The following is a 25,945-nucleotide window of genomic DNA, read 5'->3' on the forward strand; positions in this document are numbered from 1 at the left end:
AGGCCCGTGTTCTGCCTCGGGAAAACTCACCCTTTCCACGTGCATGGGCTGCTTTACTCTCCCAGCTCGAGACCTTTTGACTCCAGATCTCAATTTCTATGGCTCAGTCTTTGAAGAAATGTTTCCTTCAATTTGTTCCCTTGTCCCCTCCAGTCTAGGCCGGCCATGGCTCCATCTATACAGTTGTCTCAGAAATCTTGTTGGCTTGGCATGAAGCACACGGGTCAAAAACATCAGACAATAGGACTTTCCACAAATCCTTTCTGGATAACTGCATCTCCAGTCCTGGCTTGTACTGAAATGGTGGTTGGGTTCCATGTTTGGTAAAATCTTCATGTGGGACTGTAGCCTCTGGGTTCTCACTTTCTGGAAGCCGAGAATTTTCCAAACTATCAGTTTCTGATTTCTTCATACCCAAGAGTTCATTTCTCAGCTTATTTCTGTCCTGTTGCATTTTACTATAAGCTGCAAGGAAAAGCCACGCCTCACCTTCGATATTTAGTCTCAAAATCTCCTCAGCTAAGTATCCTAGCTCATCGCTTTCTAATTCTGCCTTCCATCCAATACCAGGACACAATTTTGCAAAATTCTCTACCACTTTAAAGCAAGGATTGCCTTTCTTCTAGTTAGCAATAACACATTCATTATTTCTTTTCAAGGCCTCATCAGGAGTATCTTTAGTGTTCAGATTTCTACCAACAGTCTCTTCAAAGCAATCTAGGCCTTTTCTATCAAGCTTCTCACACTTCTTCCAGAATCCTTCCTTATCCTTCAAAAAGCCATTCCAACGTGTTTGATATTTGCAAACTCAGCAACACCCCTCTTCTCTGGTACAAAAATCTGTTCTGGTTTGCTAATGCTCCTGTTTAGCAAAACACCAGAAATGGATTGGCTTTTATAAAGGGAGTTTATTTGGTTGCACAGTTACAGTCTTAAGGCCATAAAGTGTCCAAGGTAAGGCATTAACAATTGGGTACCCTCACTGGAGGATGGCCAATGGCATCCGGAAAACCTCTGTTAGCTGGGAAGGCATGTGGCTGGTATCTGCTTGCTCCCAGGTTATGTTTCAAAATGGCTTTCTCCAAAATGTCAGTGTCAGCTTCAACGGCCATCTTCAAAATGTCTGTCTCAGCTGCAGCTCCTCTCCAAAATGTCACTCTCAGTTGCTCTCTAAAATGTCACTCTTAGCTGCTCTGAGGTCCTTCTCTTTGTGAATTCCTTTATATGACTCCAGTGATCCAATTAACACCCACCCTGAATGGGTGGAGTAAACACCTCCATGGAAATTATCCAATGAAACATTTCACTCATAGTTGATTGAGTCAGATCTCCATGGAAACAGTCAAATCAAATGATTCCAATCTAATCAACACTAATACATCTGCCCCCACAAGACTGCATCAAAGAACATGGCATTTTGGGGGGGCATAATACATCCAAACCAGCACAGTATCCTTTAAAGAAATTGCCCATTTCATCTAAGCTATCAAATTCATTAGCATGCAGTTGTTCATACTAATCTCTGTAATCCTTTTTATTTCTGTAGGTCCATAATAATGTTCCATCTTTCATTCCTGATTTTAGTAACTGGAGTCTTCTCTTTATCATTGCCATTTCAGCTAAAGTTTTACCAATTTGTTGGTATTTTCAAAGAATCAACTTTTGGTTTTATTGATTTTCTCTACTGATCCTTAATCCTCTATTTCATTAATTGTCTCTAATATTTATTATTTTTCTGCTGCTTGCTTTAGGTTTATCTGGCTCTTCTCTTTTAGTGTCCTAAGGTGGAAAATTAGGCTATTGATTTGACATATTTCTTCTTTTTTAATGCTGGTGTTCACAGCTATTAATTCCCCTCTAAGTACTTCTTTAGCTGCACTAAATCTTATGTTTTAGATTTGCTATATTGTATCTTCATTTTTCATTCACCGCAAATACTTTGTAATTTCCCCTTTGTTTTTTTTGGCCCATTTGTTATTTAGGAGTTTAATTTTCATGTTTTTGAATTTCCCAAATTTCTTTCTGTTACTAATTTCTAATTTTATTCCATTATAGTTAGAGAACATACTTGGTATGTTTAAATCCTTTTAAGTTTACTTAGATTTGTTTTATAGCTTGACATATGTTCTGTTTTGGGAATGTCCCATGTGCACTGGACAAGAATGCATATCCTGCTTTTGTTGGGCAGATTGTTCTACAGATGTATGTTAAAACAGTTGGTTTATAATATTTTTCAAGTCTTCTATTTCTTTATTAATCTTCTACCTAGTTGTTCTAGCCTTTGTTGAAAGTAGGGAATTGAAGTCTCCAACTACCAATCTTGAATTGTATATTTCACTCTTTAATTTATTTCATTTGATATGAGTATAGACACTCCAGCTTTCTTGTGGTTGCTATTTTCATGATATTTCTTTTCCCCTCCTTTTACTTACAATCTGTTTGTATCATTGAATCTGAGTTGTGTATTCTGTAGACAGCATATAGATCAACCTTGCTTCTTACCTAGTCTGACAAGGTCAGCCTTTTAATTGGATTGTTTAATCCATTCACATTTAATTTTATTATTGATATAGTTGAATTTTTATCTGCCATTTTACTTTTTGTTTTCTATATGTCTCGTTGCTTTTTTGTTCCTGTATTCTTCCTTTACTTCTTTCTATTGCATAAATGAATATAAGTGAAAATTTTCAAGTGTAACGTTTTAATTTGTTTATTGATTTTTTTCACTGTTTTTAAAGTTATTTTCTCAGTGGTTGGTTTAGGGCTTATCATATATGTCTTAACTTATTAGAAACTATGTCAGATTTATGCTAACTAAATTCCAGCAAGACAGAGAAACATTACTTCTATATAGTGTTATTCCCTTTTCTCCACCTTTGTGCTATTATTGTTATATTTATGACATCTGTATATGTTACAAACCCAGTGGTACCTTGTTTTAATGATTTTATATAATTGTATGCCTTTTGATGAAGCGAAGAGAAAGAGAGCAAATATATATTTACCATTCTGGTTCTCTTCATTTGTTTCTGTGGATTCAGGTTACCATTGGCTGCCACTTCCTTCATCCAATACTACTTTCCTCCACTCCTTTGTGCTGTTATTGACAAATACATTATTTTTTTTATAAATAATAGGCTTGACTACATTTATATACATATATTGTTTCACATAAATGTTTTTTAAATCAGGAGAATAAATATTCATTTATACTTTTATATTTACACAATTATCTTTATTGGTACTCTTTGCTTCTCCTGTGTTAATTTAAATTGCTGTATGTTATCACAACTTTCAGCCCGATGGACTTCTTTGAGCATTGTTTTTAAGGCTAATTGGCTAGCAATGGTTTTTTTTTTTCTTTTCAACCCTTTGAATATGTTATCCCCCTGCCTTCTGGTCTCCATTGTTTCTGATGAGAAGTCATTGTTAATCTTTTTGGGGTTCTCTTGTAAGTGACAAGTCCATTTTCTTGTCCTATTTTAAGATTATGTTTTTTGGTTTGACTTGCACCCTTTCTGCTATGATGTGTCTGTGTGTGAATCTCTTTGTGTTTATCTTACTTGGAGTTTGTAGATCTTCTTGAATGTGTAGATTAATGTTTTTCATCAAATTTGGGAAATTTTCAGCCATTATTTCTTAAAATACAGTTTCTGTTCCTTTCATTCTCTCCTCTCATTCTGGTATTCTCATTACTTGTATGTTGGTGTGCTTAAAGATGTTCTACCTTTTGTGAGGCTTTGTTTATTTTTCTTCATTCTTTTTTCTCTGTTTAATTGCATAATCTGTATCATTTTATTTTCAAGTTTAATTCTTTCTTCTGCCAGTTCAAATCTGCTGTTGAGCTCCTCTAGTGAATTTTCATTTCAGTTATTGTACTTTTCAACTACAGAATTTCCATCTGGTTTTTTTTTTAATAATTTCTATCTCTTATTTGATAGTCTCTATTTAATGAGACATTAGCATCATACCTTTCTTAATTCTTTAAGTATGATTTCATTTGGTTCTTTGAACATATTTATAATGTCTCCCTTAAAGTCTTTGTCTGTTAAACCCAACATCTGGTCCGTCTCACAAGCAGTTTCTATTCCCTGCTTTTTTTCCTGTGTAGGGATCACACTTTCTGGCTTTATATCTAGTAAATTTTTTTATGAAAATGAAACATTTTAGATAATATTTTGTGGTGACACCTTCCAGGGCCTGTTACTGTAATTTGCTTGTGTATTTTTTTAGTGACCAGCTGGACCATTTTAGTGAAGTCTGTTCCTCCCTCAGAGTGAAGCATTTGATATTGTTCCTATGCTGAGCCTTGGATATGCATGCAGTCATGCTGGGATGACAGTCATTGTAGCAACTTTATTTTACTGACTCTTTTTCTCATGCCAAGCTGATAGGCTCTACTAATTGCTGGCTGATTGCTCTGTTTTGGACAGTGCCCTGGGGAATAAATTGTTCCTCAATCTGGTCCAATTAAATTTGGACTCCTTTTCAGAAGTAGTTTTTGAGGTCATTGTTTGAGGTTTCTTCTAAGCCCTGGAGGGCTCTTGTTGGCTGTCTCTTTCCCTGGTTCTCTCTGGTAAAGTAGTTGGCCTAAGGTTTAGCTCGTATCTCACATAAAGCTCCCAGCCATTCTTAACTTGCTTTCCACTGAAACCTCCATTGTTTTTGAGAGCGCCCTTGGGTTTGGACTTTCCTACATTCTGTTTGAGGAGAGTTTCAGAACTCTGTTTTATGACCTGCCTCTCCTTCTGAGCTAAAACTCTGAGCCACAAGAACACTTTGCTCTGGAGGTGGAGGCAGGGACAATGGCACACTTCTCTCTGCATAAGCGTTGCTTGAGGAGCAGAGCACTGGATGGGGGCAGGAACCTATGATCTCTTTGGCTTTCTTCTTCTGGCATGGAATCTCTATGAAAGAGCAAGCGTGAGGATGATCAGGGTCCTTGTAGTCTCAGAGGCCATACTTAAGATAGAACCTCTACCCGAAGAGTTGGTACTGGGTGGAAGAAGGGGACCCTGACTTTTCAGTGATATTCATCTGGAATTTAGCCTCTCCATCATGTAGCTAATGGGGGAAGGATGAAAGATACTAGCAACCTGCCCCTCCTAGAAAAATATGATAGCTGTTGACTGAGAGTTGGGTGAAGAGAGACTGTTGTTCCCTTGGCTGCACCCACCTGGAGTGAAGATTTCTTCACATTGTGCTAGGAGGGAGTTGGGAGCAATGGGTCATGGTTCAGATGCCACTGACTCTGACTGTTCTTACCAAAGTTCAGTAGATTTTCTTGAATAAATGTTTCTTCATTTCCTATATGCCCCTAAGACATTACCACAGACTTTAAAATGGTTTTATTTTGTTGTAATTTTCATCAGTTATGCTTGTTTCATTAGGGAGTATATTCGCAGAGCTCTTTGTGCTGCCATTCCAGAGTGGAACTCCAGGAAGCATCACGTTAAATAAAAAGTACAAAAGATGCTAGAGATTCAGCAGAAAAATATTCATGTCTTTTGGGAATGAGGGAAGATTTCTTATAGTAGGTTGTATTTAAGCTAAACCTTGAAGCTGATACTTTAGGAATTCAGTGGTAATAATCATTGTGAGCATTATCTACTGCATTTCTACATAGTCAGAATTAACTGGAAGATAAGGCAGCATATTCTCTGTACAACTCAGGAGAAAGTTCCCATTTGGAATTGCATTTGACTCTTCTCTCTTTGCAACCACACCCACCTGCTCAACCTTGCCTCTTGTTTCATCCACTAGTTGTTCTCTAAGATTTGGGGTTTCATCTCGCAAATGTGTATCATTTCCAGTTTTACTAAAATTGCCATAGTTCAGAACTGACCTCTTTCATGCTTGCTAACTGGCCTCTGCTGGCATTCCAACCAATGGTGCATTCGTGCACCCAAGCAAAGGTCTGTATTATTAATAGACGGGAAGGTACTAGATGCTCCAGTGAAAAGCTCTGGCAGAAAATGGATTTGAAATGTTGTCTTAGAATATAGAGCCATTTGTTTCCCACCTAGTATCTAAATCAGGACCCTTATGAAATACACCAAGTCTCAGACACAGGGACAGAGACTGGGCTTTGTGTACAGGTATTTGGTTAAGCACAGCACAACTAAGGGGCTGCCATTCACATTGCAGTGGATTCAGATATTTATTTTGACAGCATATTGGCGGATGGCCAGAAATATCTTGTTCTAATGATGTTAGCATATCATAACAATTTTCTGGTACATGGAAATAAAGTGTATGGAAGAGGTGACTTTCTAAGTCAAACAAAAGGGAAAGCTAGTAGAATCCCAAGAGGGACCTGAAACTAAGAGCCGTGTAGTGTTCTTGCCTCAACCCAGTCAAAGGATCAACAGCAAATAAGACGAGTAGGTTTGATTTCAGTGCCTATCACTAAATAAGTCTGGCTTTTGAGCATTCAGCGGGCCTCAGCCATTTAGTTTATCCAACTATATCACCACATGGCCTTCTCTCATGGACAGGCCAGAGAGGGGCTGGGGAGAAGAACCCGACCTGGTTCTAGCCCTCCTTCTATGCCCGCATCAGAGATCCAAGAAGTGAGAGACAGGACATGAGGTCTTACCACACATGGGCTTTGAGTTTGCCAACATGACCCTGCCCACCAGTAAAGCCCAATGGCTCCCAAGCTCTGACCAACCAGTTAAACCACCCCTTCTCTTCCTCCACTTGCCAGCTGATTTTTTAACCCATTGTTCATAATAGCAGTAGTCCAAGGATGTGACAGTCCTTGCAGGACAGGAGACCAGCAGCATATCAGAAGGATTCTGCTGCACCCCCTGAGACTAGTGTCCCAGCACTTGCCAAAGCCCTTTGAATATCTCCTGGTTTAGTGATGTTTTGGAAAGGTTCAGCTTTTGAATCCTAAAACAGCATAAATAAGTCATCATGGGGCAGGATATTAATTCACTACAAGGTACTCTGTGGCATCGAGACCACCCAGAAATATTCAAAATAGATGTACTAGGAATAATTACTTCTTTACCCTTTCATTTTGCTAGAAGTATGATGCCTTGGGTAATCCATTGTTTACTGAATTAAATGCTCTTATATCCCTATTCTGTCTAGCTCGGTGCTAGACACACAATGGGTATTCAGTATAGAATGAATAGATAGAGGAGATATAAGATTAATGAGGTGCTTGCTTCAGTGGCACATATACTAAAATTGGAACAATACAGAGAAGATTAGCATGGCCCCTACTCAAGGATGACATGCAAATTCGTGAAGCGTTCCGTATTTTTAATTGTTGGGGAAAATTTCCCAAACCTTCTACACAACATAAATACACAAAGCATAAATGCCCAGCAAACTCCAAATAGAATAAATCCAAATAAACCCACTCCGAGACATATTCTAATCAGACTGCCAAATACTGAAGAGAAGGAGCAAGTTCTGAAAGCAGCAAGAGAAAAGCAATTCACCACATACAAAGGAAAAAACTTAAGACTAAGTAGCAACTACTCAGCAGCCACCATGGAGGCAAGAAGGCAGTGGCAAGACATATTTAAAATTCTGAGAGAGAAAAATTGCCAACCAAGAATACTTTATCCAGCAAAGCTCTCCTTCAGATTTGAGGGAGAGCTTAAATTTTTCACAGACAAACAAATGCTGAGAGATTTTGCTAATAAAAGACCTGCCCTACTTGAGATACTAAAGGGAGCCCTATCAACAGAGAAACAAAGAAAGGAGAGAGAGAGATGGAGAAAGGTTCCATAATATTAGATGAAGATGCATTTTTTAAGCCATATAGTGACCACTGAATATAAGTTTGGCTTTATTATCACAGTCATCATAAGACACAACCCTATATTAAATTTTTAATTCTGTATTTCAGAGAGGAATAAACAGACATTGCAGAATGGTGACATTATGAAGGAGAAAACATACGTGGTATCACATCTTATTCCATGCTACCGTTTCTTTCACTCTGTTTCAAATCGATAACTCAGGTTTATGGTATGGCATTCTTTCTGAAAGACTAGAAGTCAGAAGATGAAGATACTTGCCTCACTTTTCTGACTTGCTAATTGTAAATCTAGTCATCTCACTTAACTTGTAAGATGGCTCTTAGTTTCCTAATTGATAAAACAGGAATTAAAATAATAAAAAACTATTAAATTTAAGTCTGAAAATATAGACTTCTTTTGAAAATCCAAAGGAATACACTTATACTTCTTGAGAGCATTGGAAAATGTGTATTCTCAATTATGTTTTATTGGTTGGTGTAGATTAGATGCCATTGTCTGGAGATAGGCATGGGATATATAGAGCAAAGGCATATAGAGAGCAGTGTTGGTGAAAATGTCGATTTATATATGGAGAGACATCTGTTATTGTAGTCATTGAGCCACTAAATTTAAGTGGCAATTATTAACTTCTATTTCATACACTGAAACAAAAAAACATTAATGGTGGACCCAAGATTTGCTAGTTATTGCATAATGGAAAATACTGAACCATTTTAGCTTCAGAGTTCATATAGAGGGTTTGGCAAAAAAAAAAATCTAGTTACTCTCTGATCTCTAAGCTTGTATAGTTTACAGTGAAAATTCCTATAAACAAATCAAAATCATCTCAATGCATTTAGTTCCTTGGTTCAGATAAAAATAATTTGAATAGCAAGGGTTATATGTAGGCATGTTTGTAAATATACAAAGGAGAAGGAAGGGGAAGTATTGATCTGTATTCAGATTTATTCTGCAACCTATGTATGGTGATAATAGTGCAACAATATCCTCATCTGTAAAATTTATAACACAATAAATATCTGAAAATTAAATACTATTCTGAAACTTAAAAAAAAATAATAGAGGGGCATATAGGGAAAAATATACCTATTGCAAACTAACTACAGTTAGTATTTTAATGTTCTTTCATCAACAGTAACAAATGTACTATACCAATACTGTGAGTCAACACTGGTGGGTACATACAGTTAGGGGTATGGGAGGATTTGAGTTTCCTTTTTTTGTCTGTATTTCTTTTCTGGAGTAATGAAAATGTTCTAAAAATTGAAAAAAAATTGTGATGGTTGCACAGCTGTATGATGGTACTGGGGGCAATTGATTGTACACTTTGGATCTTTGGATAATTGTATGGTATGTGAACAATCTCAATGAATAAAAAAATTTTTAATAAAAAAAAGATTAATGAGGAGGTATTTATAAGAAAGGGGTGGGTTAAAAGGAAAGCAAGGTCATCACTTCCCCTTTTATTACTCGATGATGTCTGTGCTCTTCTGAAGCTCGGCAATTTATAGCACTGTCCAATAAAACTTTCTCTGATGCTGGAAATGTTCTATATCTTCACTGTCCAACATGAAAAAACCACTAGCCACATGAGACTATTGAGCACTTGAGGAAATGAATTTTAATTTTAATAGATTTAAATTTCAATAGTCACAGGTAGAGTCTTTCATATTGTATAGTGCAGTTATAATTTCACATGTCCCCTTCCTTTATACTGTGTGATTAAACCCTCTAAGGTAGAACCTCATAAGAAGGAACCCCCAATTGGTACTGATAGTTTCAAATATTATGAAACTCATGGAATGGGCCATGGGAATACTTCTTTTAAAAGTACTTATCAGTCCTATGAAAACTCAAATGCAGATAGACAAATATCTGGTCCAAACACACCCATGCAGGGGCCGCAGCTGAGAGATGGAAACCACACAAAGTTCCCTGGGTCTACTTGGGCCCCAGGAGAGGACCCCCACTCTTTGTGCTTCCATTTCACTGAATGCCATGCAAATAGCAAATAGGGAGGGGGAGGTTTATGTTTCTGTTATGGGAAACAAAGAAGGGAAAAGAAGAAATCTTCAAAGCTGCAATTGGTAACATTACCTTATGCAGATAGCAGTCAAGAAAGGGAGAGAAATTGATACTGTTCTTCATAGCACTTTTCAAAGAGTGTAGCTGTGTAAAAGTTTTTATAGACTCTCAGAATCTTCCCTAGTAGTCTTTGAAGTAGGAAAATGGTGAATACTGTAATGCTCAATTCTTAGTAAGGCATAGCTTTCATTGTTTTCTAACAGCATGGTTTTCAGATATATATTGATGAAAGCTAGAGTGGTTACATAGAGCAGACATAAGCAAAATGTCCCCATGGGATAAAGCATGATAATAACTGGGTTTGTTTTTTATGTTTTGTTTTGCTTTAAGAAATGTGGATGTTTGACTTCCAATCAGTATATGTTAATGCCCATTGTGGTTTCACCTTCTCACATTTAAATATATGGTAACATTATATTTTTTTATTTAATTGTCTCAAATAATGTAGTAATCTTATCCCAACTGCTTTCAGACATTTTCTTGAAATTCTGTTACCATTTCAAAATAATGAAAGTCTGTGCTGCAAAATCTGAAACATTTAGCATTTCATTTTCTCTGGGCCCACATCAACAGTATCCTCAGGAACAAAAAAAGAATTATAATATTCATCCCCTACTCATTATGGCATTTTTTTTAAAAAGGCATTTCTTTAAATGGATCTTTAAAATCATTTTCCCTCTGTAAGGGAAAGCATGCTGTAAAGAGAAAAGTTAAAAGCCACATTAGCTTCACATTATGAACGAGAGCAAAGCCCACTGGTAAATTAAATTTCCCCACAGATAAATTAATGCTGCCTCATGCATTTGTTTCCAGGTCATAGATCTGTACTGGGGAGTTGAAGAAGATGAATGGGACAACCCAGAGCTCCAGAAGATCCGCATGAAGCTGCTAGAGGATTGTTTGAAAACTTCTGCAGGTCCATGTTTTGTTGTGGGTATAAAAAACTAATGCTTTATATCAAATTATAAATGAATTTGAGAAATCTTGCTGATTTGTGATCATTAAGGGGTATTTTAATGGGCAAGAAACCATATTCTCTTTTTTATGTCTTTTCAAAATTTCTCAACTGTCTCCTGGCCCTTAATGTGTGAGAATAAAACCTTCTCCAGCTTTCCATAAGAAGTGCTGCAAATTAACTGTGAATAATTTGAAATGGTAATCAAAGGGATGACTTAGGTTTGAAAACATTTTCAACAACACCTTGTGATCAGAAATAAGGACTACTGTGTCAGTCCTGCAATAATCATCCCAATTTTTCTTATGATACTGTGTAATTTATTCTATCATAGTTTCTCTGTTTCTTAACATTAGAATTTCTTTTAATTTTTTTTTTTTTTAGCACAGCAGCTGAAACATTGGTGAAGTAAACCAAATATACTATGTCAGGTCTGCCAGTAGGAAATGGTTCCCTGTGGAAAAGTTCGTTTCTGCAATAATTTTGAGCTAGATGCCCAGTATAAGCTACAAATTAACAAGAGATTTCTTACATGAAACATTATTATTAGTTCATTATTATTTTCTGAAGAATACCCATTCTTCTCTGTAAATGCAATGGTGGTGAGTTAAGTAGATCACTCTATGGCAGTTTATTGTTCAAAATCACTGCCTTAATTTTGCTTAAAAAAAAAAAAAGAGAGCCTTATCTTGAATCCAGACAGATGCTGCCAATTGATAGGGATGCTTTGACGCTGATGGATGAGTATTGAAATTACAAGTGAGTGCCGTGGCAAACATATCATATTGTACCATTAAAAGGTAGGCTTTTTGTATTAACAAATATGTTTTTAATATATATTTACACATCCATCTGTATTCAGCTCCACATAGGAATAGGAAGATAGATAATATAAAAAATCTAAACAGTTGATTGTAAAGTTCTTACCAAGAATAATAGAGTACATAAAATCTCGATAATTTAATGTTTTTAGTATTCAGTATATTGGTAAATTTAAATTATTCATTTATTCATCAACTCCTTTTGAGTGCTGCTCTGCTGTGTTGAGTGCTACTTAGTGATTGAGTATCTTGGGTTGGCCCACATGAAACAGGCATTTTTGTGAGTCAATTCCTTATGTTTCATCCAAATAATTGAGCTAAATAGATGAAATGTTCTGCCCTCATGGAACTTGCATTCTTAAGCAGGTGCAGGAGGTAGAAGATAGGAGAAAAAACAAACTAAGTAAAATAAATAGTAGGTCAAGTGGTGACAAGTGCTATGGAGAAAAATACAGAAAGAAAGGAGGAGAGGGAATACAAGGGAGGGGAGGGATTTGTTATTTTCAATAGCTTGGTCCTAGCAAGCCTCATGGATAACGTGGCTTTGGAAGGGAGACTGCAAGAGGACAAGGAGGGAGCCCTGTGGATATTCTAGATCAGAGCATTTCAGAGAGAGGGGCTGGGAGTGTGCTGGGAATGCCCAAGGAACAGGAAGGAGCAGGCCAGTGTGCCTGGAGCAGTAGGGGCACAGGAGAGAGTTTGGGAGGTCATGGGGCTTTCTAATCTTGAAATTAGCTATGAAGATTTTACATTTACCCTGAGTGACATGAGACAGCACAAAAATGGTTTGAGCAGAGGACCACAGTGATCCAACATATTTAAAGAGGACTGTGCCAGGTTGGATGTATTATGTCCCCCAAAACGCCATGCTCTTTGATGCAGTCTTGTGGGGGCAGACGTATTAGTGTTGATCGGGTTGGAATCCTTTGAGTGTTTCCATGGAGATGTGACTCAATCAACTGTAGGAGAGAGCTTCGATTGGATAATTTCCATGGAGGTGGTACCCCACCCATTCAGGGTGGGTCTTCATTGAATCACTGAAGTCCTATAAAAGTGTCCACAGACAGAAGGAGGTGCTGCAGCTTAGACATTTTGGAGAATGCCAGTTTCAAACGCAACCTAGGAGCAAGCAGCCACTAGCCATGTACCTTCTCAGCTAACAGAGGTTTTCCAGATGCCATCCGTGTTCTTCGGTGAAGATACCCTACTGTTGATGCCTTTGTTTGGATATTTTCATGGCTATAAGACTATAACTTTGTAACCAAATAAACGCCCTTTATAAAAGCCAGTCCATTTCTGATATTTTGCATAATGGCAGCCTTAGTGAACTGGAGCAAGGACTAATGTGGCTGCTGGGTACAGGATAGAATGTAAGAGTAGAGCAGAGAAAGCAGTTGAGAAGCTATTGAAAGAACTGAAAGAGACCTGAAACCCAGTGTAAATATCTGAAAAACTACTAGTGGAAGAGGAATGAAGACTTATTCTACGTGTCCTCAGAGAGTAGAATTAGGGCCAGTAGATGGAAATGACAAGAAGGTAGTGTTCAGCTACAGTGAAGGACAAGTTGCAGGATATAGCTTTCTTTCAGGTTTTGGGGTCTTATGTACCTGGGTCTGACTCTGACATGTCATAGCTGTATAACATTGGGGAGTTAATTCACTATTCTAAGTCTCTGTTTCCTCATCTCTAAAATGGGAATAATAATAATAGTATCCACCTCATGTGGTCATTCTGAGAATCAAATGACATTACATGGTAATTGTGCCAGTTTGAAACTATCTGTACCCCAACAAGCCAGGCTCTTTTAACCCAGTCTTGTGGGTGCAGACATATTGTGGATGGAATCTCTTGATTAGATTGTTTTACAGAGATGTGACCCACCCAATTGTGGGCAAGACCTTTTGATTAGATTATTTCCATGGAGGTGTGACCCTGACCATTCAAGGTGGGTCTTTGTTAAGGACTGGAGTCCTTAAGAGAGCTCAGGGAGAGAGAGCTCAGAGCCGACACAAACCCAGACACTTGGAGATGCAGACAGAAAGACATTTGGAGATGCTAAGCTAAGAAATGAAGCCCAGAGTTTCTTCTGGAGAAGCTGATAGAGACATTTTGGAGAGAAGCTAAGATATATATGTAATCCAGAATTTGACTCCAGGAGAAGCAGGGAGGACCTGCAGGAGCTGAGAGAAGCTAAGAAAGATGCTTAGACAGAAACGCCCTGGGAGAAACAAGCAGAGAGCCAAGAGAAGCTAAGGCAGAAGCCCAGAGACATTTTGGAGAGAGTCAATGAAACCAGAAGCTAAACCAGGAGAGAAGGTTCAGCAGAGCCAGCCATGTGCCTTCTCATGGGACAGAGGAACCCCACATGCCATCAGCCTTTCCTCAGAGAAGGTTTCTACCTCTTGGTGCCTTAATTGGGGCATTGTCATGACCTTAGAACTGTAAATTGTGAACTAATAAACCCCCATTGTAAAAGCCAGTCCATTTCTGGTGTATTGCATTTCGGCTGCTTTAGCCGAAATTTTATAATGGCCTACATGTAGTAACCCACAGTAAGTGTTAGTTTATTGTTGTTATTGTTATCATTATCATTATCTGTCAAAGCTGTCTAAAGATCAAATAACCTGGCTAAAATTATAATGAGTGAGTCACCAGCAAAGTTATTATCAAAGTAAAGAGTAGAATCCACTCTGGCAGAAGTGCTGTAGAATACACTCAAACATTGGAAGATAAAGCCAGATGCCATCATGCTTGGAAACCAGATTTGGGTGGCACAAAGCATTAAGGGTATTCCCTGCTCTCTTACCTCTAACCTGAGCCAGCCTCAGAAATTTGGGAATGAGAGAAATTTTCCCCCTTTTATGACCGTGAGGAACATCATACCTAAACTAACTAAAATTAGTCATGGCCCTTGATTCCAACAATTTGCTTGTATGGGTCTGAATCATTTCAAGACTGTGCATTTGTGCAGATTCTGAGTAAAGGATAACTGATAGAACATCAGTAACTATTTTATTAAGCATAAACAAATAATTTGTCCCTCCTTCCTGTTTGTTATGTGTTGAAGCTCAGGGCAATCATGAGATCCTGTGGATAGAGCCGGAACTATTCACCCCAGTGATCCTAAATTGCACAAGGCTCATCTCACTGCTTATTGGAAAAAATCCATCTCTTATGGCCTTTCCCATTGTATCTATGGTAACAGTTGGTTTGCATGTGTTGCTTTGGAGCTCTAGTTTCCTTGCTGGAAGCTCCCTTATGATATTTCTAGAAGTCATGATGACCCATGTGGGATGCAAAGCATGGCATAATACTTCCCTAAATGCTAAAGTCTTTGGCAAGGAAATTCACCATTGCTGAATGAAAAACATTTTTGTATCTTCAAAGACTTCACAGATATTAGCCTTTACATTAGATACAAATAAGTTCAGGACCAAACAAAACTTCCCTTTTAAATATCCAGGTAACAGAGACTTAAATATTGTATGTACTTGGTGCTTTTCAACTTCATTTTCTAAAAGTTGTCATTTTGGATATGGCTTTGAGGTCCTATTGACATGCAGAGTATGCTGATAATACTGAACAGCTGTGTAGACACATGCTTTTGGTTACAAAGAAAGCAGGGTTATAGGGTAAGAATGACTGTACATATGTCTGGTTCCACTCTCAGAGGATTAACTCAGGAGACATATACTGAGAATACACCATCTCTACTGAGAAAGAACAGCATTTGTGCACGTGTTTAGGAGGGAGGCAAAGGGAGTGAGAAAAGTGCAGAATTTTCATTTCAGAACCTGAGATAGAGCCCTGGTTTTATCAGAGCAAGTCACTTACCTGCACTATGCTTTAATTATTTCATCTGTAAATGGGAAAATAATAACAGTAAACTAAAAGTAAAAGTAAACTTTGAATACATGTCTGTTTGTGATGGTTAGGTTCATATGTCAACTTCGCCAGGTGATGGTGCCCAGTTGTTGGGTGAATCAGGGACATTTCATGGCTGATTAATAAACCAGAAAGCTGGTTTATTAAATAATCAGTCAATTGATTGCATCTGTGGTTGATTACATCTATGATCAACTAAGGGAGTGTCTTCCACAGTGAGAGAATTCAATCAGTTGGATTTAATCCAAACAGTTGAAGACTATTGAGGGAGAAGGGAGAATTTTCATCTCATCTTCAGCCAGCCAACCTCTCCTGGGAAGTTCATCGAGGAACTTCATCAGAGTTGCCTGCTTGTGACAGACCTACACAATTTGTACTCATGCATCCCCACAGTTGCGTGAGACACTTCTATAAAATCTCATATTTTCAGATATCTCCTGTAGGTTCTGTTTCCCTAGGAAACCCTAATACAGGAACCAAATGTGATAATGTACATAAGAGTTCTTTGTAAACTATAAAGGGCTATACAGCCATTAGTTATTGTTAAACTGTGATCTAAATTATTTTCCAATGAGAATAAAAAACTATCATTCATACTGGACATTCATTTGATATTGGAAATTTTTATTTTTAAAAATATTGATGGTAGTCTAAATGTAGAAAGTATTAAGACTTGATTCAAACAGACAAATATTAAAGGATGTTGAATTCATTCATATTTCTGAGTCAAGAGACTTGGTGAAATATATAGACAGTATATGTTACCGTGCTACATATGAATTTGCTGGAATTTACTGATTAATACCCTTACCTGCTCCCAAGGATGGCTTTGGACCAAGGCTGCAGTTAACAAGAAGAGACAGCTCGTGGTTGAGTCTGAAGTCACCATCTGCCTCACCCCTTAAGTATGTAGCATTGCCTCAGCTTTTACGAAGTATGGGAAATTCAGGAGTGTCTTCCCCGCCAAGCTGTTTCACCTCCATTGTCCATATAAAAGTGGAGGGAGAGAAGGAATACTGCCTTTTGGAGAGTTCATGTAATGCTAACTATCTTATTCCCACCCCCCTCCATGGTGTGTTAATGGAGGGAGCAGAAGTTCTTCTTGTACCCCAAAAATTACAACACCCCCAAAAGAGTTGCTTGTAGAATTTGAGTATTGACCCTGGACCCTGAGTGAGGGCCTGCCTCTTGGCAGAAGTTGATAAAGATGGGTGACTCATAAAAGTTCCTCATGTTCTGCCAGCTTAAAGAACTGGAACTTGAAAGTCTTAGTGAGAGCATTGAGGCACCCAAGTGTGTGGCAGCTCTGAGGGATGCAACAGTTATTTAATGAGAGAGAGGCATTGGCAGGCTACCCTAAGAGAGCCAAGACAGACACCTGCATCCAGTGAGGGGAGGACCAGTTACACTGATGGAGGCAGGTGACAGAAAATTCCATGACTTCACATTCAGAAGAGAGTGAAGGAAACACGGCCTATGCCATATTTTGTCAACGCCACAGACCTATCAGTGAGCCAAAGCCCATATGGCATTGGGGTTACCAGATTGCACAGATATAAATAGACATAATTTGTCTGCATTGGATAGAGTAGTAGCAAAGACCAAAAGAATGGGATTATTGCCATCATTTATACTTGTGTTGTTAAGCAGATACCTAAGCAGACTTGGCACCCATCCCCCCCACACTGTCCTCAGTGACACGGATAATAGAGGACAGGGAACAAGATCAGGCCATGCTGTTGCCTGCCACAAGCAGGTCCTGGCAACTGCCCATAAGACCAGTATGCACAAAAGGAGAATAAGGAAGCCCAGAGATCTATGTTTTTTAAATGGACTGGACTGTATTTTAAAGCAGAAATATACAAGCATAATGAACTGCACTGAGAAATCTATCATTCAACAAGTTTAAGTTTTTCCACCAGGCAGACTAGTAAAGACAAGACAAGGCAATGACAGTAGCTGTTACAAGTAAAAACTACAACCATTCTGTTTGTGCATCACTGAGTGACACTGCTACATTAAGGATACAACACAGAGATCACTTCTTTATCATCTAATTTTGTCACCAAAATTAAGAATTTAATTATGCCTCCTTGACAGTTCAGACTTACATTATAATTCTTACTTTAAGTAATTTTCAGTTAAAGAAAACCATATATTTAGTGATTTATGAACTCTCAAAACTGTTTTATTTAAACAGTTTTTATTAGAAAATATTTCATTTTATCCACATGCCAACACATGATTGATTTACCATTTAGAATGGGCAAAAATTGAAACTGGCTTTCTTTTCGAAAACACTAAACTCTCTTTCTGGTAGAATCCAAGAGAGAGCCATTTATTAAATCATTGATATTATACAAAATATTTCCCCAGTAAATGTTTACAAATACGTATGTATTTCCATAGTTTAAACCATCATTTCAGTTAAAATAAAACAGCATATTTTTGTGAGATAAAAGAAAAGCAAAGAAAGTAAATGGGAGGGCACACAAACCCCTTATTATCTAATTGGTAAGAGAAATGTTCACTTAAAAATATATTCCAAAGGTCTTATGTTTCTGGGTTTAATTTCAAGAACTAAAAAAAAAAGACAAATTACAAAAATCCTGCTTTTAAAGAGGTAGTAGAGCTGTGGAAACTAAGATGATTAGACACACTTACTTTCCAGAGGAAGCAGATTTTTCTAGGTGGGCTGGTTTTTTACAGATAGAGAATCTCCAAAAGCTTCAATGGTTTTCTCCATGAGACATTTGCCTAGCACTGGACAACATAGGAGTGTAGGAAGGTGGGATGGAAAGGCAAGGTAAAGGCATTCACAAGTGCTTGGTATTTAGGAAAAAGAGTCAACTAGAACCTAAAACAAACATTTAATAAATCTTGTCCATGAGACATTTTAATTCAAAGGTAAATTGAATCTGCCTGCAGCTGCAACCTAGCCTAGCCCAGTTCAATTACTGATTGATTGATATGATCAGCCTCTCATCCTATCACTCTAACAAAGGAATGGGAGACCCTAAATAATAGTTATTTCATACACGATGTCAAGGGTACAATGAAAAATTACAAGATATGCAAAGAATCAAAGAAATATAACAAAAAATTAAGAGAAAAAATAGACAATTAAAGAATATGCCCCAGATGACTGAGATGTTGGAGTTGGCAGTCAAGAACTTAATTAATTATTATAAATAATTATTAAAATTTGTTAAAGAAAATAGAAGAAAATTTTGATAAAGTGGATGGAAATGGATAATTTCAGCAAAGAAATTGAATCTATAAAAAATGAATATTTTAGAACTAAAAGATGTAGTGTCTAAACTGAAAAACTCATTTGATGGGCTAAAAGCAGTTTGAACAGAGGATAAAACTGAATTAATCAATGCAAAGACAGAGCAATAGAAAATATACGAACTGAAGTGAAGATTTGAAATAAAAAAAGAAGAGGAGGAATGGGAGAAACAGAACAAGCATAAATGATATGAGAGGCATCATCAAACAGTTTCACATAAGTGTAATTGGAGTCCTAGAAAAAGAGAAAGAAAGAAATTGTTGAAGAAGTTAAAACAAGTTAGAATTTTCCAAAACTGTTGAAAGATATCAACTCACAAATCCAAGAAGCTCAGTAAACATCTGAGTACCTATGATAAAACTGCTTAATAACCAAAATTAAAAAGAGAAAAAAAAATCTTAAAAGCTGGCAGAGACAAATATATTCATTACTTTCAAAAAACAAAAGGACTTTAGACTTACTCTTTAATCAAGAAGCTATAGAAGTTAAAAGACAATGGAATGTCATCATTTAAGAGCTAAAAGGAAAAAAAAAAAAAAAAGCCAAACTACAATGCTAAACATAATGAAAATATCCTGGAAAAGTGAAGATGAAATAAAGATGTTTTCAGACAAAAACAAAGAATGTGTCATCATTCAACTACATTTAAAGAGAAACTAAAAGAAGTGTTTCTGCCTTAGAGAAAACAATCACAGATGGAAGCTGGAAACCATAAGAAGGAATTAAGAACATTGCAAGGGGTAACATGGAAGAATTTTGACTGTGTACAACAACAATAGTTAATGCCTTGTGAAGTTGATAACATATAAGGAAGTAAATATAAGACCAAAATAATACAAAGGCAAAAGAGATAAATTTAGTTACCTCTCTTAAAGGTGATCTTGCATTATCTGAGAAGTGGTAAAAGTACAAATTTAAGGTGAACTGTGATAACACAAGGAGGAATATTGTAATATCCTGTTATGTAGGAAAAACACCAAAATAGAAATACAAAAAGTGTAAATAAATAATCTTATGGAAGAGATAAAATAGGGTAATAAAAATTTAATTCATCTAAAAGAGAGCAGAAAGGAAGCATAAAGAACAAATAAAAGATGGTAGCCTTAAACACAAATGTTCCATTAAATGTAAATGGGTTAAACACTTCAGTTAAAATACAGATATATACTTTTAATTACAGTTCCCTTTAATTATAAGAACACAGATAGGTTAAGAGTAAAATAATAGAAAAATACACATCATGAAAACAGTAATCAAAAGAAAGTTATTTATACCAGTACCACGAAATAGACTTTAAGTTAAGAAGATAACTTGGGATATTTCATAATGATAAAAGGGTCAATTCAACATGAAACATAATACTCTGCAATCTGTATGCACCTAATAACATGTTTCAAAATGAATTTGACAGCACTAAAAGGAGAAATCAATAAAGTCATGATCATATTTGGAGATTTTTACAGAACTCCTTTGAACAAGCAGAAAACAAAAATCAGTATGTAGAAGATTTGAATAAACTGGTTATTGACAGTGACCTAACTTACATTTATGGAATGCCACATCCAACAACTGTAGAGTACACTTCTTTCAATTACACATGGAACTTTGCTAAAGTGTAAAGCTAAATTGTAAAGTATGACCCACCTGTATTGTGGGTGAGAGCACAAATCTCAAGAAATTTCAAAGAATTGAAGTCATATTACATTTTTGCTCTGACTTTCATGGAATTAAAAACAAAACAAAACAAAATCTGGAAGATGACTACAAAAGTTTAAAATATTTGGAAATTGAGCAACACAGTTCTAAATGAACTATGGGTCATAGAAGAAAATCTACAAGGGAAACTTTTTAATATTTAAACTGAACTAAAATGAAAATACAACATATCAAAACTTGTGGTATTCAGTGAAAGCAGTGCTTAGAAAGAAATGTGTAGCCTTAAATGCATATATTAGAAAAGAAGAGACGTTGGAAATTAATGATTTAAATGTCCATCTCAAGAGGCCAGAAAAAGAGAAAATTTAACCTAAAGAGAGTAGGAGGGAAAAAGCATGTTTATTGAAATGTAATAGCTTTTAAAACACTTCCAAATAATCCTGATACTATTTGTGCCACCAAGGATAAACAGATAAGATTTTAGAGCTTTTAGGAGCCTGGGATCATCTAGTAACTAAGTAGTTAAAAGTACTGATTTTATACTGGTAGAAACTGAGACTTAATGAAGTAAAGGAAACCATTATTTCCTGAGTGACTGAAATATACCAGGTGCCATGCTGAACACTTTTCACGTATTATTTCATATAATCTTCACACCAACCTATTGAGGCAATTGTTATTTTTCCACTTCTATCAATGAGGACACTGAGACTTAAGAGGTTTTGGTAACTTACCCGAAGTCTCACAACTAGCATAGGATAGAGCCAGGATTCCAACATAGGTCTCTAGAACCCAAGTCCCTTTCTCCTAGTCCATTACTTTTTTCCGTTACAGAAGTACAAGAATTGTACCATAACTTCCTGTTCCAGTTTTCTTTGCAGCATTCTCACATAGGTTGAATAAGTTGGATTAAATAATCACAGGCCTAATAAGCAATGTGCTTTTCTCTGGTGGGGAATGAAGCTGTGTCGTCCAAGTCTTTCAAAACATTGCTTAAGTCAACCATTACATTCTACAAAAAAAAAAAACTTGACTTTTTAATCTAGTTTCCTTGTACAGAGAAACTGGAGCTGCCAAAACCTATGTTTGAAAATACCATAAATGCAAATTGTGAAAACAGTGTAAAAGTTTGTTAAAAAATTTCCCCTTCCATTTTCCTGGTATCTGCTCATAGTGCAAGGTCCAGGTCTGCTATACAGAACCAACCTAAAATTACAGTCTGGTTTTGGAAATGCATAGTTAACACAGTTCAGTAAAGCACAACAAGCAAATTTATGGCATGCTTATCACATGTAAGACTCTGTGCTAAGTTGTCTGAGCTTTGCCTAAGTGCTCTGTGCTCAGGCTATGAAGTAACATATTACCACTGTTCTCTTTTTTTTTAAATGCAATTTTATTGAGATATATTAACATACCAGATAATCATCCAAATATCATGGTATCATCATATAGTTGTACCTTCATCACCACAATCGATTTTTGAACATTTTCATTACTCAAAGTATATATATATATATATATATATATATATATATGAATACAAATAAAAAAGAACACCCAAAACATCCCATTCCCCTTATCTCCCTCTTTATTTATTTATTGTCTTTATTTTATTACTCATCTGTCCATACACTGGATAAAGGGAGTGTCAGTCTCAGGGTTTTCACAAGTACACAGTCACACAGTAAAAGCTATATAGTTATACAATCATCTTCAAGAATCAAGGCTACTGGATTATAGTTCAACAGTTTCAGGCATTTCCTTCTGGCTATTCTAATACACTAAAAACTAGAATATTATAGTCTATATAATGCATAAGAATAACCTCCAGAATGACCTCTCCACTCTATTTGAAATCTCTCAGCCACTGAAACTTTATTTTGTTTCATTTCTTTTCCCCCTTTTTGGTCCAAGAAGCCTTTCTCAATTCCCTGATGCCAGGGCCAGGCTCATGCCCGGGAATCATGTCTGATGCTGCCAGGGAGATTTACACCCCTGGGAGTCATGTCCCATGTAGCAGGGAGGGCAGTGAGTTTACCTGAAGAATTGGCTTAGAGAGAGAGGCCATATCTTAGCAACAAAAAAGTTCTCTGGGGGTGAATCATCACCACAACTATGAGTAGGCTTAGCTACTCCTTTGCAGGAATAGATTTCTGAAGGGCAAGTCCCAAGATTGAGGGATTGGCCTATTAACTTGGTAGTCTCCAATGCTTGTGAGAATATCAGGAATTCCCCAGGTGGGGAAGTTTAATATTTCCACATTTTTCCCCAGTCCCTCAAGGGGGATTTGCAAATACTCTTTTATTCTCTGCCCAAATTAATCTGGGATGGATCAGGCACCACATTAACCTGTACAAACCAACAAGATCCAACTCCCTGTTCAAGATTCCATGTAATTATGGTGTTCAAATAAACTGACCATACGAGTTAAATTAGATAGTATGCCCCAAAAATAAAAATTTTGCACTAAATAAACATCTCTTCCTTTGGTCTCACACAGAAGTTGAAGTTTTAAAACACAATCAGTATCATCCTTTACCCTTTAGCCTGATTTGCCTTATTCCTAACCAGATCAGCTTCATTCATATTTCTACTTGAAATCTGATCTCTTTTTCAGCTTTTATTACAGTTACTGTAAGGGATAATGCTGACTTTCATAGTTGCAGAACTCTAGCTCTGAGTCTTTGTTATCACACAGATACCCAAAGTTCCAGGGAACAACCAGGTTATAAACACAGAGCTCAGCCTCTCAGGATTTAGAAATAACCATAACAACTCAAGATTGTATGTGACAGCTGTAAGAGTGTGCAGTCTAGGAACATTTACAATAAGCCTACCTCTGATAACCTATACTCTCGAATTCAGTTCTCAGATTTTGCACATTATATTTAGTCCATATTAGTGAGGCTTTATAATATTTGTCTTTTCATTTCTGGCTTATTTCACTCCACATACTGTCCTCAAGGTTCATTCACCTAGTTGCATGCCTCACAACTGCATTCCTTCTTGCAGCTGCTCAATATTCCATTGTATGTATACACCATAGTTCGCCCTTCCATTCATCAGTCAATGTACCCTTAGACCACCTCCATCCATTGCAAATCATGAATACTGCCACCGTAAACACCAGTGTGCAAATGTCCATTCCTGTCCCTACTTTCAGTTCTTCCAAGTTTATACTAATAATGGATTGCAGGATCATGGTAATCTTGTACTTAGCCTCCTGTGGAACCACCACACTTCCCTCCAGAGGGGCTGCACCATTCTACTTACCTACCAAGAGTGGGTAGGTATATCCCTCTCTCCACATTTTCTCCAGCAGTTGTATCTTTCTGTTTATTTTTAAGCAGTTTTATTCATACACTATACAATCCATCCCAAGTAAACAATCAGTGATTCCCGATATAATCACATAGTTATGCATTCACCACCACAATCTATATGAGGACTGTACTGGTTTGAATGTATTATGCCCCCCAGAAAAAGCCATATTCTTTGATGCAATCTTGTGGGGCAGGCATATTAGTGGGGATTAAGTTGGAATGTTTGGATTAGGTCGTTTGCATGGAAATAAGCCCCACCCAACTGTAGGTGATAACTCTGATGAGATAATTTCCATGGAGGCATGGCCCCACCCATTCAGGGTGGGCCTTGATCAGTGGAGCCATATAAATGAGCTGACAAGCAGAAGGAACTCAGTGCAGCTGTGAGTTACATTCTGAAGAGCTACAGCCAAGAGGGACACTTCGAAGAAAGCACAGGAGCTGCAGATGAGAGACAGTTTGAAGACAGCTGTTAAAAGCAGACTCTTGCTCTGAAGAAGCTGACAGAGGACAAATATCCCAAGTGCAACAAAGAGTGACATTTTTGAGGAACTGCAGCCTAGAGAGAAACGTCCTGGAAGAAAGCTATTTTGAAACCAGAAGTTTGGAGCAGACACCAGCCACGTGCCTTCCCAGATAACAGAGGTTTTCCGCACACCATTGGCCATCCTCCAGTGAAGGTACCCGATTGCTGATGTGTTACCTTGGACACTTTATGGCCTTAAGACTGTAACTGTGTAACCAAATAAACCCCCTTTATAAAAGCCAATCCATTCCTGGTGTTTTGCTTTCCAGCAGCATTAGCAAATGAGAACAAGGACATTTCCATTTCTTCCACAAAGAAAGAAGAAGAGGGGAAAAAATGAAGCATAAAAAATAAAAATAAAATAAAAATTAAAGTAAAATAAAATAAAAGGAGAAACAACAACAATGATAAGAATCCCATACCCCTCCCCTTATATCCCCCTCTTATTTACATTTAAGCTTTTGTACATTGCCTTTGTTATATTTCATGGAAGTATTTTACAATGTTATTATTAACTATAGACTCTAGTTTGCATTGATTGTATTTTTCCATACACCATCCCATTTTCTGTACCTTGCAATGTTGACATTCATTTTTTCTCCTTTATGTAAAAACATTTTTATGTTTGTACATTTAATCACCATCATTGTTCACTCTAGGTTTCACTGAGTTATACAGTACCAGTTTTTATTTTCTATCTTTCCTTCTGGTGTCATACATGTCCCTAGCCTTCCTCTTTCAACCATACACTCAGCTTTGTTCATTGTACTTACAATATTGTGCTGCCATCACAAAGTATTACACTATCCATTTCTGTATCTTTACAGTCAAACCTGTTGAACATTCTGTACTCCTTCATCATCAAATGCTCAGTCTGTACTCTCTTTCTATCTCCTGATAACCTGTGTTCTCAACTTTAACTCTCAAAGTTTGCTTATTAATATTAGTTCATATTAGTGAGACCATGCAGTATTTGTCCTTGTGTTTCTGGCTAATTTCGCTCAACATAATGTCCTCAAGGTTCATCCATGTTTTTGCATGCTTCATGATTTTATTGTCTTACAGCTGCTTAATATTCAATAGTATATATATACCACAGTTTGTTTATCCATGCATCCGGTGATTGACATTTGGGCTGTTTCCATCTCTTGGTAATAGTGAATAATGCCACTATAAACATAAGTGTGCAAATGTCCATTCAGTTCCTCCATATGTATTCCTAGTAATGGAATTCCTGAATCATATGGCAATTCTATGCTTAACTCCCTAAGGTACTGCCACACTGCCTTCCAGAGTGATTGCACCATTCTGCATTCCCACCAACAGTGAATAACTGTGCCACTTTCTCCACTTCCTCTTCAGCACTTGTAATTGTCTGCTTTTTTTTTTTTTGAATAGTGGCCATTCTAGTAGATGTCAGATGATATCTCATCATGGTTTTGATTTTCATTTCCCTAATAGCCAGTGAAGTTGAGCATCTTTTCATGTTTTAGAGCCACTTGTATCTTCTCTTCAGGAAAGTGTCTGTCCATGTCTTTTGCCAGTTTTTTAATTGGGTTGTTTGTCTTTTTGTTGTTGAGTTGTGGGATCTCTTTACATAGTCTGGATATGAAACCCT

The 25,945-nt window shown here is 37.0% G+C and overlaps 1 protein-coding gene and 1 non-coding gene across 2 annotated transcripts in view; both read left to right on the plus strand.

The window, feature by feature from the left end:
• NWD2 (NACHT and WD repeat domain containing 2) overlaps positions 1-25,945 on the plus strand; it is a 249,862-nt gene that overhangs the window by 142,114 nt on the left and 81,803 nt on the right. The window contains exon 3 of the mRNA XM_037828918.1: positions 10,683-10,799. Within this exon, the coding sequence (XP_037684846.1) occupies positions 10,683-10,799 (117 nt within the window). The remainder of the gene's footprint in view (positions 1-10,682; positions 10,800-25,945) is intronic.
• On the plus strand, positions 7,171-7,277 carry LOC119530751. The gene has a single exon (XR_005216132.1). It is a non-coding gene; the product is annotated as a U6 spliceosomal RNA (small nuclear RNA).

This window comes from Choloepus didactylus, chromosome 3 (genome assembly GCF_015220235.1).
Source record: "Choloepus didactylus isolate mChoDid1 chromosome 3, mChoDid1.pri, whole genome shotgun sequence".
Classification (NCBI taxonomy): Eukaryota; Metazoa; Chordata; class Mammalia; order Pilosa; family Megalonychidae; genus Choloepus; species Choloepus didactylus.